The 14,509-nt window shown below is 42.3% G+C and overlaps 1 protein-coding gene across 1 annotated transcript in view; it reads left to right on the forward strand.

Annotated features, from left to right (window-relative positions):
• The window catches only part of ARFGEF3 (ARFGEF family member 3), a gene marked incomplete at both ends in the record, with an annotated part of 132,042 nt that overhangs the window by 44,193 nt on the left and 73,340 nt on the right, over positions 1–14,509 (forward strand). Inside the window, one exon of the mRNA XM_080941712.1 lies at positions 12,635–12,703. Within this exon, the coding sequence (XP_080797838.1) occupies positions 12,635–12,703 (69 nt within the window). The remainder of the gene's footprint in view (positions 1–12,634; positions 12,704–14,509) is intronic.

Genomic DNA, 14,509 nt, shown 5'->3' on the forward strand with positions numbered 1-14,509 from the left:
ATACACACACACACACACAGAGAGAGAGAGAGAGAGAGCCCACACCCCCACATCCCATTGCACGCACACACACACACACACACACACACACACACACACACACACACACACACTAGATCACTCAAAACCTCCTTCTGTTCATTACTACCTCCCGTTAGTGACAGTGTGGTGGTTTGAATATGCTTGTTGGAGTAGGTGTGGCCTTGTTGGAGGAAGTGTATCACTGTGGGGGTGGGCAATGAGATCCTCCTTGTAAGGTCCTAGAAGCCAGTCTCCTCCTGATTGCCTTGGAACAAGATATAAAACTCCCAGCAACTCCAGTGCTCTGCCTGCCTGGATGCTGCCATGCTTCCTGCCATGAAGATAATGGCCTGAACCTCTGAACCCAAGACAACCCCGATTAAATGTTGTCCCAATATGAGTTTCCTTGGTCATGGTGTCTCTTCATAGCAATACCATAGCTAAGACAGATGGTATCTCTCCTTTCTGTTCTTAACTCTGAAAAATTACCAAGAATCCCTCAGAATGGTTGGCATGTGTCGTGATCTGTAAGTGAATGTTGGGTGGGAAAAGTTGCCCAAGGACAGCACTATGCCATGTTGGGTGGGAAAAGTTGCCCAAGGACAGCACTATGCCATGTTGGGTGGGAAAAGTTGCCCAAGGACAGCACTATGCCATGTTGGGTGGGAAAAGTTGCCCAAGGACAGCACTATGCCTACAGAAGCATAAACTAACAAGACAGCTTCTAATACAGTCTGCTCATTTCCTGCCTAACAGGACATTTGAGATATTTTGTAGAGTAATATTTGAGAGCAGTTGGTGTCAAGAAGTGGTTGCCTTTTTTTCCTAAGCATGCACTGTTTCCGTTTCTCTACTGGAAGAGACTGACTTCAGTGCCGAACTCGTTTGACCTGACTATGTTGTCAGGTGGTGTAGGTTCTGATAAAAACTCAGACTCTGAGGTATACTTCCCCGGCTTGACTCTCCTCCTACCCATGGCAAAACATCCCAAGACAGAGCTCTTTACTGTTCTTTGTCTTGACTCTCTGTGCTTTGATTGTGTTTGTTTCTGGGCTAAAGAGTTTCTCTGCGTTGCATTAGCTGTCTCTGAACTTGTTCTAGAGAACAAGCTGGCCTTGAACTCTGGGACTTTCTGTTCTTTAATACATCTAAGGATGGAGCAAGGCAATGGTTTATAAAAACTTGACACACTACCTGCCACAAAGGAGGGTCTTTGAAAAGTTGCTGAAGCTGCCATTGCTTCCTGGATACCTCTGCTGGGAGGGCTAGGAATAGACACTTTTCTCAGTGTCCCAAGTGGGTCTTAGAAACAGCCAACAGTCAGAAGCCAATGGCCGGCTTTTAAGGTCTCGTTCATGTTTAACTGCTTTTGTTTCTGCAGCACTTTTGTAACTAAGTCCTGGCTTTGCTGCTGCTTCAAAATACCTTTGCTCACCTATTCTCCCAAAAATTACACTGAGAAGAAAATGGAGAGACTTAGTTGGGCTCTAAGAGGAAAGACTAGAACCTTGTTACATTGGGAGAATGGATTAATTTAGTTTTTGTTTTTCTATGTAACTCATTTTCATAAGAAATTGTTTAAGCAAGATATTTGCATGAATGTTTTATAGGTACAGATTTGGTTTATTTTGAAGCAGGATCCGACTCTAGCCTTGGCCGACATGGGACTCAGTATGTAGCCCAGGCTTGGCTCAAACTCAGATGACTTTCTTCCGGATTCACCCAAGTGCTAGGACTGTAGGTATTCAACACCATGTCTGGTCTAGAAAAATCTTTTAAGATGAAACATGATAAACATTGTCGAATGTTTGTCTAGACTTACTACTCCAGAGAGAGACTTTTTCATTATATCTGTTGAAGGTACATTTCTACAAACACCTGACTGGTGCCCACAAAACATGGGTTCCCTTCTGAGTTCTGAGTCTCATTAAAGACAAAAAATTATGGATTCAGAAAGAAGCCCTAGTATAATTTCATTAGACTTTGAAATGAAAGCAAGGCAGGTGAGCTGTGGTTTCAGCAGCTGTCGGGAGAAGGGAGATGTCGGAAAAAGACAGAAGACCATGCCTTTTAGAGTTAGGGTCTAAGAAAGCCAGCATGTTCCCTGATGGAGGTGGACCACCAACGGTGTGGCCGAAAGGGAGGAAGCTTCAGAGAAAGAATTAGAAAGCCAAGAGTCTCAAGAAAAGCAGACTTAGGCTTTTGACCAGTATCCAAAATAATAAACAACAACAATAATAAACAACAACAACAATAATAATAATAATAATAAATGAGAGAGATAAAAAGAAGAGGAAAGGCTACACACTTTATTGAGTGGTCAGGCTCAGCAGTGCTACAGGATGGCCCTGAAAGTATCTGCACTGTGGGTGGGGCTGCCCTGTGGGTGGGGCTTCTGGGAAGTATCCCAGTCTCTCATTAAGGGTGTATATTCCTGCAATCTCTGTAGCACATCTTCCAGGGAATCTGATTTCCTCTGGGCAGTCTCTTGGGCAGGAGAGTGAGCAACACAGAATAATTCTTAAGGGAGAACTCGTGATTGGGGAAAACAGATGACACATCTGTACTGAGGGCCAGAGGTAAAACTCAGATTCCATTCTTTTGTCAGGAACAAGTAGCTTTTCCTTAATGGGTCTTGAGAAATCCTTGATCACTCCACCATTTTATATGGCATTTTAATTCTAAGGAAGAGGCTGTTATGGTGTTTATTTACTATTCTCATTTAAATGGGACATTGGGGTGGGGGTGGGGCGGCAGGGATTCAATGGCCTGCTAACTTCCTGTGATACTATTTTTTTACGTTTATATCAAGGATTTTATTTACATACTTGCTGTTAGTATTTATAAGCATGAAAAACTGAACCAGATCACACTCCTAAGAATGTGGAGCCAGAATATTTAATTCCCGGAAAGAAAAATAATGCTGTCTTTTGGAGATTTTCAAGAGGAGAAAGCAGAAATCAGCTGATAATGGAAGCCAGGATTGCAGGTATAGCAGCTCATCTCATGTAGAGAGATGATAGACTTTTCAGCCAAAGGTTAAAACAAACCAGTTCTAATGAACTGAGTAGGAATGCTGAATCACTTAGAATGGGAGCTGTCCCACACAGTTTTACAGTTTAACTGCAAGCAGAGAGAAAGCAATTCTAATTTATTGAAATGGCCAGGGAATCCAATTAAATATTTGATAACTTGAACAAACAAAGTAGCAGGGCTATAGAGAATCAGAAAAGATTACCTATAGAATGAATTCATAGACGGCAGGAGACTACGTAACATTTAGGCTTAGTTGCATATCTACTTGGTAACATTTTCCTTTGCTATGTGCAGTTTCTGTAAATGCCATACAGATTTTAAAGGAGCCATGGATATAACTAGTCCTATCTCTGACTGGAGTAGTTAGGACGTCCCCTCTTTGTAATGGATGACCTTTGGTGAGGTTATTAACTGATACAGCTGGCTTAACCTTCAAAGACTGGCCTGCATGGGCTTTGATGATAAGATAGGATAGGATACATGACCCTCAGGAGCCTTTTAGAGAGTTCTGTTATTGGGTGTATGATTTTATGTACATTTGTAGATAATGAAGATGAATGCTAATGGGCAATTCTAATCTTCAAAGGAGAAATGACAGGGGCTGCTTATTTAAAACTTATTATGTGTCAGACACTCGGCGAGTACTTTACATTCATACCAAGGTCAGACAGCTAGTAAAATAACAAAGTCACTATTGGATCATGATTCAGCCTGATGGGAAATCTATTCTTTTAAACAGCGGATCCTCTTGCCTGATAAGTCTCCCAAGACATCTGTAGGTGGTAGACATTGCTGTTCCCATTATATAGATGGTTGAACAAAAACCTTAAGACACCAATTACAAAGGGGGAAACTAAGAGTTGCTAAGACTCTTATGTTTTCAATATCCCTCTGGAGTAATATCTGCCTCACTCACTCTGAGATTCAAATTGGATTTTGTAATCTTGTTAATCAAGCTCTAACAATACCACAGTAAGGTGTCATGTACAACCTCTGACAATAGCAAGAAAAAATGTCATGCAGCTTTTATAAGCATTGGATTTTCCCAATGACATGGAACCACTGAAGAAAAACCAATGAACACCATTGGGTGACTGTGTTTGATGAAGATGAAAAGGGAAGAGAATAGTATCTACTGTCAAATGTTTTCTGGACAAAAACCTACCTGACTCAGCCAGCTTGGTAAGAAAAGACCTGGAAGCTATGCTCAGTTTGACTGGCAGGTCTGAGCCTTAGATTATACACTTGGAACTCTGTTTCCGAGTGTGCACCAACACTACAGTCAGCCCTTGTGGAGAAAAGAATTTAAAAAGACTACACAAAAGGACCATTTTTGATTTTTATTTTTCTTTGTGCAGAGCTGAAGATGAAATTTCTAGAGCTTTGTACCCACGAGGTGCACATTCCATCACTGAGCCACGCTCCCAGCCCAGAAGGATTATGTTTGTTTCCCCTCAAAAATGTGTGTGTGTGTGTGTGTGTGTGTGTGTGTGTGTGTGTGTGTGTGTGTTCATTTCTCAGGAAACCATCTTTTTTTTTTTTTTTCTTGATACAGAGCCTCTCACTGAGACCTGGGGTTTATTGATTTAGCCATTCTGACTAGCCAACAAGACCCAGATTCCTAATTGTCTCTACAACCCCAGCACTGGGATTACATGAATATATCAGACAGTCCTTCACTGAAATATTTATCCAAACAATTATACTTTTATCCAATGGCTTGACTTGGTGGTGGTGGTGGTAGTGGTGGTTGGTTGGTTGGTTTGATTTGGTTTTTGAGATAGGGTTTCTCTGTGTAGCCTTGGCTGTCCTAGAATTTGCTGTATAGACCAGGCTGGCTTTGAACTCACAGAAATCCACCTACTGAAATTAAAGGCATGTACCACTACTGCTGGGCTATGGCTTGTCATTTTTAACACTAGGCAACTGGCCTTCTACTGAGCAGTATGGGAAGAATGATCATTAGCAAAGCTCAAGGGTGAAATAACCAAGTTGTTTCCCTTCTTATATCAAAGGGCAAAGGACACCCTTCTTACCATAAGCCATGAAGATACTTTGGAAGATTTATAATAGTCTTTGGCATTCAGGAAACATCAAATGCTTACAAAAAAAATGTATGGTTCCACAGCATACTGTTGTTAGAGGGTGTATATAACTCCTTAACTGCTGATGTTGGGGGTAAGTCTAACAAGCTTACAGCATACTGTGTGTGTAGTAAGTACCAACAATGTATTGATAATGTGTGGTTCTCCTAAGTAACTTATTTTTAGACAGCTTTCCTTCCTTTCACTAATGTTGGCTGAGATAAGGTTTTCTACCTGGCACACACATTTATACAGTACTAATCATATTTTCCTTCTCTTTTTACCCGTTAAAAAAACTGCTGTAGGCAGATGATTAGGAAGAAGAAATAAACATGCAGATGTTCATAACTGTAAATTTTTCCTTTACATAGTTCTTATTCATTCTTCATGAGACGAGGTTTTCATATTATCTATTAATTTCTTTTCATAAGTATCACCATGTCTGGGTGCTGTGCCATTTGAACGTACTTGAGAAATACTCTAACCTAATGTTTTAAAAGTCTCCCACTATGGTCAGAAGTTGAGCACAGATTTAAGCTTTCAGTGTTTACTGTGACTGTTTTGGAATCCTGAGTTCCTAGGAGAGTAGAAAGACCCTTCAATGATTCCAATCTCTTATTCAATACATTTTGTTTGTATGCACGTGTGTGTTTGTGTGTGTGTGTGTGTGTGTGTGTGTGTATGTATGTATGTGTGTGTATGTATGTGTGTATGTATGTGTATATGTGTATGTATGTATGTGTGTGTATGTATGTGTGTATGTGTGTGTGTATGTGTATGTATGTATGTATGTGTGTGTATGTGTGTGTATGTATGTGTGTACGTATGTGTGTATGTGTGTGTATGTATGTGTGTACGTATGTGTGTATGTGTATGTATGTATGTGTGTGTATGTATGTGTGTATGTGTATGTATATATGTGTGTGTGTATGTATGTGTGTATGTATGTGTGTATGTATGTGTGTGTATGTGTGTGTGTTTCTGCATGTGAGTATGCATCAGGCACAATGCTTGACTCAGATGATTATATGACGTGAAGAAAATGAAAGCAGAGCCTTGTAAAAACATAATTTTTGGAGATGAAAAATTAAGGCAGAAATCAATAAACTATGAGAGAACACCCAAACCTAATAAACACAATGACAACATAGTCCAAGGACCTGGGGAGGGGGCAGGTATAAAAACGTGAATGGAGGTTCTTCAGAAGAAGTAATTTTTAAAAAGAAAATTACCTAAAAGGCAACAAAAGTCAGCACATACTAATCAGGACAACCATACCCAAAGGAAGCAAAAGAAGACCAAAGGCCTAAGGTTCACTTCCACTAAAACAGAAAAGAATTTTACTTTCCCATAAATTTGGGCCCATATTTGGACAATATCTGTTAGAAACCCTCATTTCTTGGCACTGGGTACCCAACAGTGGGGGACCCAGACCTAGCTGTCCAGTGCCACAGTAAAGTAGTGAAGGAGAGGGAAAAAGAAAACATTTCTGCCTGACTAGGGTGGATTGGAACTTGGTCACCGGCCAATGGGCAGTAGGCTTGAAAATGTCTTCACTCTGAACAACCCTGTGCTAGGATTCTATTCTTTTTTTTTAAAGATATATTTATTTATTGTATGTATGTGAGTACACTGTAGCTGTCCTCAGACACACCAGAAGAGGGCATCAGATCTCATTACAGATTATTGTGAGCCACCATGTGGTTGTTGGGAATTGAACTCAACTTCTGGAAGAGCAGTCAGTGCTCTTAACCACTGAGGCATCTCTCCAGCCCCAGAATTCTATTCTTGACAAAGAAGGTCAACTGGAGGTAACTGGAAGTCTGCCAAGACACTTATCCTATGAAAATGTCATCTGGCCTGTTTTTCCCCAGGGTTATTTCCTCTGCTGCCTCTTGCTCCCTTTTCGTTGCACTTTTCCTAGAGGGAAGGGATGGGTATACATTCGGTTGTGCGTGAGGTTAGCTAGAGCCCTACAATAGGCTGTTCAGGGGAAGTGCACACCGAAAATCTCTCCACCTAGTGATTCCTAGATTCTGAGTCAAGGATGGATGGAAATCTCACTAGTTAGTAAAGTAAAAACTCACAATACACTTAGTGTCTTTTACCCTTTGGTGCCTAGCAGTGCAGCTGGCGTGTGCTCACTAATTGGCTATTAACTTGGTTATTAACTGATAGAGGTGAGAAGGAAACACACAGTATTTTATTTTAGCGGTGCACCAAGATAAACAACAAATGGGACAAACCAAATGGTAATTGCAGGTGAGAAATATGGGCTCAAAAATGAAAATGCCTGAGATTTGTGTTTGGAATCAAAATAGCGTATATCATCAGATCGTCTCTGTAATTAAGCTGGCATGATTCAATTTATGGCTGGGCTTACACAGTCACCGGAACAGAAGGACTCTTTCAGCCTTTTAGATTTTTCTGGAAAGGCTATGAATATGGGCCGGGAGTTAACCTGGCCTTAAATGTACCATATTTGAAAGGTCAGGCAGCCTTCCAAATATTTGAACTGACTGCAGAGACAACAACAGTTTCAATAATGAAACAAAATGAGGGACTGGAAGTCACTTCCTGTCGGGGAAGAATACACACACCTGTCCAGGTCCACAAAGAAAATAACAGATGAAAGAAATGCTCATTTCTACCATCATCAGGCTTAATTTTTGTTCTAGTTATTGGATAAGACTGTATGAGGCCTAGTAAGAAAATACACACCTATAGACTCCAAGTATGAACCAGAACGTTGGAAATGCTGTTTCATGAGTTTCTTCTCCGTTTCTCTTTCTCATCTCGTTCTCTCTGGACAGCTTCAACCAGGGTAATTTTTGTTTATAGTAAACGAATGTAGGGGAGGAGAAATGGGACGAGGAACAGTCGGAGGGAGGACCAGGAGGGGGATGACCATGGACGGTAATGATTAAATAATGATGATGAAGATGATGATGATGATAGCAATTGTAGATTCTCATATATATCCCTAATTCCTAAAGTACAAACTTGCATTTACTGAATTACAGCCGCCTCACTTAAAAAGATAGTTTTGTAGATTATTATGTATAAATTGCCCTGTCAGGTCCAGCTGGTAGACTGTAGAATCATTTCTTACCTAAATCACTGAGCATTTTTTCCTCCTAGATAGAATTCATGATTTGCATGTTTCTAAAGAGTTTTGTAAGGATTAGATGGTTTGCGAAAAATCAGTTTGGCTCTATCCCTTTAATAGCTGCCCCGAGAAGCTTGCCTGGGTCATGTTCAAATCAATACTAAAATTATCAAAAGCCCCAGAGCTCATAGAGGCAGAGATCATCTGGGGTAGTAGCCCCATCCTGAGGAGAACCCCAGCAGGAAGGGGAAAGGACAGGAGTAAATATGACAGTGCAGTTTGATTTCTTAAAAATCCAGCTGACAGATTAAGTCACAACGAGCTTATAAAACTGTGTGTGCACGTGTGTACCTTAAGGAACCTTTAAAATTCAATGTTTGTTCAACTTGCGCTGGTTTGCTCACTGTATCTGTCAGCTTTCTTTCAGCTTCAAGCTATCTGAGAAAGTCAGCTTTCTCAGGGCCATGGTTGTCTGGTTCTGGTGCTTTTTAGCCTCTTGCAGAGCAGAACATCATAGTGGGCAACTCCTGGGAGAGCAAAGCTGAGTACCTCATGGTGGGAGGAGAGGGAGGGAGAGGAGGAGTAGAATGGAAGGGAGGGGAGATAGGGGAGGGAGGGGAATGGGGGAGGGAGAGGGAAGAGGGGGAAGGGGGGAGGGGGAGAGAAGACTGGGGTAAGGTCTCCTTTACAGGCACTCCTCCAATGACCTAATGTTCTCTGTTCCTCTCCACCTCTGTAGCTCCGTCTGTCTGTTTAGTGCCATCTTTACTGCTTCAGGTTCCGTTTTGTTCTAGAATGACTTGTTTTAACTCTTATTGGCCTAAAGATAATATGAGGGAGCTACTTTGCATGGGATATTTGATTAGGATTGTTTTTGATTTGTGGTTCTGGGGCTAATTGTGCTACTTCCCAAGGGCCAAGCATGTTCAAACCACCACAACCATATTTCTGGATTCTTTCTTTAAAACATATATTTTTTTATAAATATATATATGCACACATACACAGTGATCATATTGCCCCAATTTCATGTTGTCTTTTGAAAAGAATGTGCTTTTGCTCAATTATAATAAATCAATTTTATTCCCATCCTAACTCGTGTATGTGTGTGTGTGTGTGTGTGTGTATGTGTGTATGTGTGTCTATGTGTGTGTGTGTGTGTCTGTCTGTGTGTGTGTGTGTGTGTGTGTGTGTGTGTGTGTGTGTGCAGGAGGCTAGAGGACAACCTCTCCTGGCCTGAAACTTTCCAGATGGGCTGCTCTGGCTGGTCAGTGAACCTCATGGTGTGTCTGTCTCCACCGCTTACCAGTGAGATAAGACACTGACGTCACTTTGCCCAGCACTTTTCATGGGTTCTAAGCCTGAGCTCATCCCTCTTGCGTGTATGGCAAACACTTTACACGTAAGCTGTGTCCCAGCCCACATTTCTCTTTTCCATTCTAATTATAATCATGTCCAAACCCAGGTCTCTAGAGAGATTTGTGGTTGAGGGGTTACCTCTTATCCATATCAGCTATTCAATTATTACATTTTTTAAAGCGGCTTTGGATTTTTAGTAGCCATGGTAATATGCTTTCTCTCTCCATGGATGACTTTTTTTCTATTTCCTCTTTTTCCTCTTTGCTTGTTTATTGAGGCAGTGCCAGCCAGTTTGATTGTTAGATGCTGCCTGTGGCTCAAGTTCCTGCTGTTAGTTCTAACTCAGGCGATATGCCTACTGCCCCTGAGAAGGAGGGATTCTAACAGAATCGCCTGCCCTCCGTAGTTAGGAACCTCTTGTTTCCTCGGAGCCAACTTGCTCAGAGTGATAATGCAAATTTTTGCCTGATCATTATCTAAAGAAAGCCAGACACTGAATTAATTTGCTATTGTCCTATGTTTCCTATACCCCGTTAGTGCTAAGATCTGAGGGTTAATGCTTGCTGAGACTGGCGACAAAATGCCACTCCATCTTTGCTCCTTGCTTCATCAGCCTGGCTACATATCCTGGGAGACATGGGAGGTCCCATGATTAAGACCCAGTGTGTTTTCCACACAATAAACTGCCTTATTAAAGTGCCTTACTTCCTTGCAGTTTTTTTCCCCCAGTTTTCAGTTTGTTGGTTTTACTTTTTCCACCTCAGAGAACCAGTGAATGCTAGTAGCTAGACACCGGTGGACAAACCCTGTCCTCTCCAGCATTTCCAGGGCTAGGACTGGAGAGGAGATCCTAGTTTTCTCTGTGCTGAAGGCCTCTCTCTGAGTGCACTGGACTGCTCTGGTGCTAAGATCTCCTGACGTGTACAGAAATGAGTTTCCTACATTTATTTCCCCTGAGACTTTCTGGAGTCAACTATATGGATTTAAAAAAAAAAAAAACAAATGGAGAGAAAAATTCTCTAGTAACATAAGTAATCTGGGGATACACAGCGCTTGGCAAAAAAAGGAGAGAGAGAGACAGAGAGAGAGAGAGAACAAAAAATCTTTTATTTAAATACACTCTGTTCTCTCAGAAGAGGCTGACCCCTGCCCCCACCCCAGCAGCTTGAATTCACTGAGAAAGAATTCTTACTATACCAGACAATTGTACCGCTGGTTTTTGGTTTGGTTGCTAAGTACATATCCTATATTTGGTGTATGTCTGGGCTTCTGTGTTCTTTCGTGAATGGAACTAGACAAGGAATATCCCAGAGGCTGCCTCTGGCAGACTATTCTGCAGGTGGGCACAGCTGGTGGATATAGGAGCCAGCAACAGGTTCTTCTCCATCGAGAAAAGTCGGAAGCCAAGCAGAGATGAGAGTCTGGGTTTCTAACTGCAAAGACAGACTCAACTCTTAAATGCCAAGGGCCCTTATTGAAGTTCCGTAACAACTCTGTGAGTAGAAAGAAGAATATTTAATGTGTTATCTAGATATCTTAGGGAAGAAGGGGACTCCAGGACCAGAAAATAAGAAAGTGCCATGCACCATCCTGAGGGCAGTTTGAGGAGAGAGAAAGTAGCCTAAAAATGTGTGACCCCATGTGGTTTTGGGAAGTGGTAAGACTAGACAGTCACAGTGGTATGTCCTTCTAGGCACAGAAGATGAAGAAGGTTGCAGACAATGTTGCACAGTGGCTCAGCATATAGGGTCAAGTTATTTAAGCTCAAACTCAGCTCAGTGTATCCGTGGCATCTCAGCATCCTATTTTATCATTCCGAGGTTCAGCTTCCTTACCAGTAAGACAGGAGCAATCATATAACACACATATAGAATTAGCTGAAATAATCCATGAGGCATGAGCCACCATTTTCTGGCCTGGTGATTTTTCCTGGCCCTTAATGTCAGTTTTGACTTGCGTTATTGTTGGACAGACAACTGGGGCTGTGGGGAGTTCCTGCTTATTACCAGTCTTCTGCATCCTTCTTTCGGTTATGTTTCTCCTGTTCTAGTTGTAGCAGGGACCACTAGGTTCTGATGTGTCACTCTATCTGAAGTGGCTTGCCAGGTCTTTTTCCGACTTTTAAGAACTCATGTGGCTCACAGCAGCAGGTTCACAACCTTTCTCTTGTTCACTGGGAAATCTGTGTCTACTAATTAATTAGAAATCATGGTGGGACAAAAGTTTTGACCTGTACTGTGACACACACGTTCTTGTGCTGCTATACATGAAGCCTTATGAATGAACATTGAGCATACACACACACACACACACACACACACAGAGAGAGAGAGAGAGAGAGAGAGAGAGAGAGACAGAGACAGAGACAGAGACAGAGAGAGACACAGAGAGAAGCAGAGAGACAGAGACAGAGAAAAAGAGAGAGACAGAGAGGAGAGAAAGAGGAGACAGAGAGACAGACAGACAGGGAGGGACAGAGAGACAGACAGAGAGACAGAGAGAAGGAGATCGTTCATGGAAGAATACAGGTCTGTACTGACAGCCTGTGACAATTGTCTGAGTTTGTGTTGTGTTGCTGTGAAGAGACAACATGGCAACTCTCATAGAGCATTTACTTGGAAGTTTGTTTATAGTTTCAGGAGGTTGTTCCATGATCCTGGCAGGAAGCAGACAGGCATGGCGCTGGAGCAGCAGCTGAGAGCTTTACATCCCGACCTACAGGCGGCAATCAAGAGAGGCAGGAGGGAGGGGAAGGGAAGGAACGGGGTGGGGGGGAGAAAGAGAGCTCGTACTCTGGGGCCTGGGGTGTAGGCTTTTGAAAACTCAAAGCCCACTCTCACCCCCGTGAAACTCCTCTGCCATCAGAGATATACCTACTCCGACAAGGACAGGCTTCCTAATCCTTTGAAACAGTTCCTCAACCTGGGACTAAGCATGAACCTGTGGGGTCATCCTCATTCTAACCACCATACAAACCTTTTCCTAGATTTTAACCCTGTCTTCCCTCACTTCTTGCCGGGTCTAGGTTTTACTGTGTATCACCTACACCCCCACATTTGACATGAATGGAAGTGCTGTCCTGAAGATCGCAGAGGTGAGTACCCCTGTTTGTCCGTGCTGCTTCCTCTCTAAGGGAAATCCTTGACTAAATCTAAGTTTCAGCAGAGACTGATCACTTCTCTGCCATCTGTGGGGGGGGGGGGGGAGTTCCTGCTGTCTTACTTTGTGGGAAAACATGTTATGTGGCTGGCTGGCCTTATTCCTGATGCCATGGCCTCGGGTCTCTGCATGCTCAGGTCCCCCTCACTTGAGTAATTGCAAAGCACTTTCTGTTTTAAAAATCATTTTTGAGAAACCAAGTCCGAGAGATTTGTAATAATATTTATTGATCCAATTCTGTCTCAGGAGCCCTGAGTAATACATCTTGTAACTATCACTAAAAAGGCCCCTCTTCCCCATCAGTGCTGTTCTGGATTCGTGTGTTCCTTCCAGCACATTCTAATGTATCCAGCAGAAAACCTCACCCCTTAAGTATCTGGCGTGTGCCTTACTTCTGGAAATGCCTTTCTTTGAGAGCTTACTTTACCCAGGATAGTGTTCCTTTCGTTCCTTGAAAAGACTATTTTTAATATGTGGTTGTTCCAGTAGGAGTACATGTTCAGACTACGAAGTGCTGACACTTTTCCGTGTTCTGAAATCATGGAGAAGCATTCTACCACTGCGCTGCATTTCCAGTTTAGACCATGTGGAAAATAGTCCGGGGCTGTCAACAGAGAAGCTGCAGTTAACAAGTTGACCCCATTACACCATGAAGCAGCTTTCAGTCATAGGCAAATATCTGTAGAGATGGGCAGATACTTTTTTTTTGAGACATTTATCTGTCTGTGTTTATAAGCAATGAAATAACAATATTACCAGAATTGTTTTCGACTAGATTTTAAAAGACATAGTGAGAGGTCTTATTATCTGGGAGTGCATGTATTCATTTTTTATAGGGAAGTGATGTTTCTAAAGTTAGAAGGTGTAGAGGAATTTTAATCAAGCATCATGACTACTCTAACAAGGGATCCCATTTAATAAACCATGTCTTTGTGATCTGGCTGGAATACAGGCAAGCCCTTAGTACACACCTTTAAACCCAAACAACAGCATCTAATTGAGGGGCAGATAAAGTGATGAATCAGAGAAAGATTTGACAGAATGAGCCCCTCTAGCTCTCAAGGGAACAAACAGGAAAGAGAGGTTTTTTAACATCAGTTCACATTGGAGAGTTTAATTCTACAGTTCTGTTCCATTCTGTTCCATTTGGTTCACATAGTCAGTGAAATCAGTAAAATTCAGTTTGTGGAGTTCAGAGGCAGATTTTCCAAGCAGAGCAAATCAGTCAGAAGCCGAGAGAAGCCAGTTTGAATCTGTCAGCTTGAAGAGGAGTTTGAGTCAGAACAGCTGAGTTGAACCAGCCAGCCAGAGTTCAGAAAGGTCTAGGGGGAGCTTATCCAGCAGGAAGTCTCAGAGGCTGAAACACTGTAGGCCTATGTTAGCAGATGAGGGCTGGAACCTGAAGCCTTCAAGGTCTGGGCTTGCAGAAGGTTAGACTGTAGAAGCTTCCAGATACAGACCTAAGGATGATTACATAAAAACACTCGGGGCTCAGCCCAAGCTGTGTATTTGTAAAGCTTAGGTATGGCTCTCATCTCGTCCTTTTATCTGAGAAAAAAAAGTAATGTGTACAAGCAAGAAGAGGTTTTAGTATTCAGCAGGTTGTTGGTGTTTGCCAGCTGGAGGAAGATAGAGAGGCGGCTCTTGTCAGTGGAACCCAGGAAGGGAGCAACTGGAAGACTACAGGATCGCTCCATGCTATCCCAGGGAGGAGGAGGCTACCTTACTCATCCTCATGGAA

The sequence above is a fragment of the Micromys minutus genome (genome assembly GCF_963924665.1).
Source record: "Micromys minutus genome assembly, chromosome: 30".
Classification (NCBI taxonomy): Eukaryota; Metazoa; Chordata; class Mammalia; order Rodentia; family Muridae; genus Micromys; species Micromys minutus.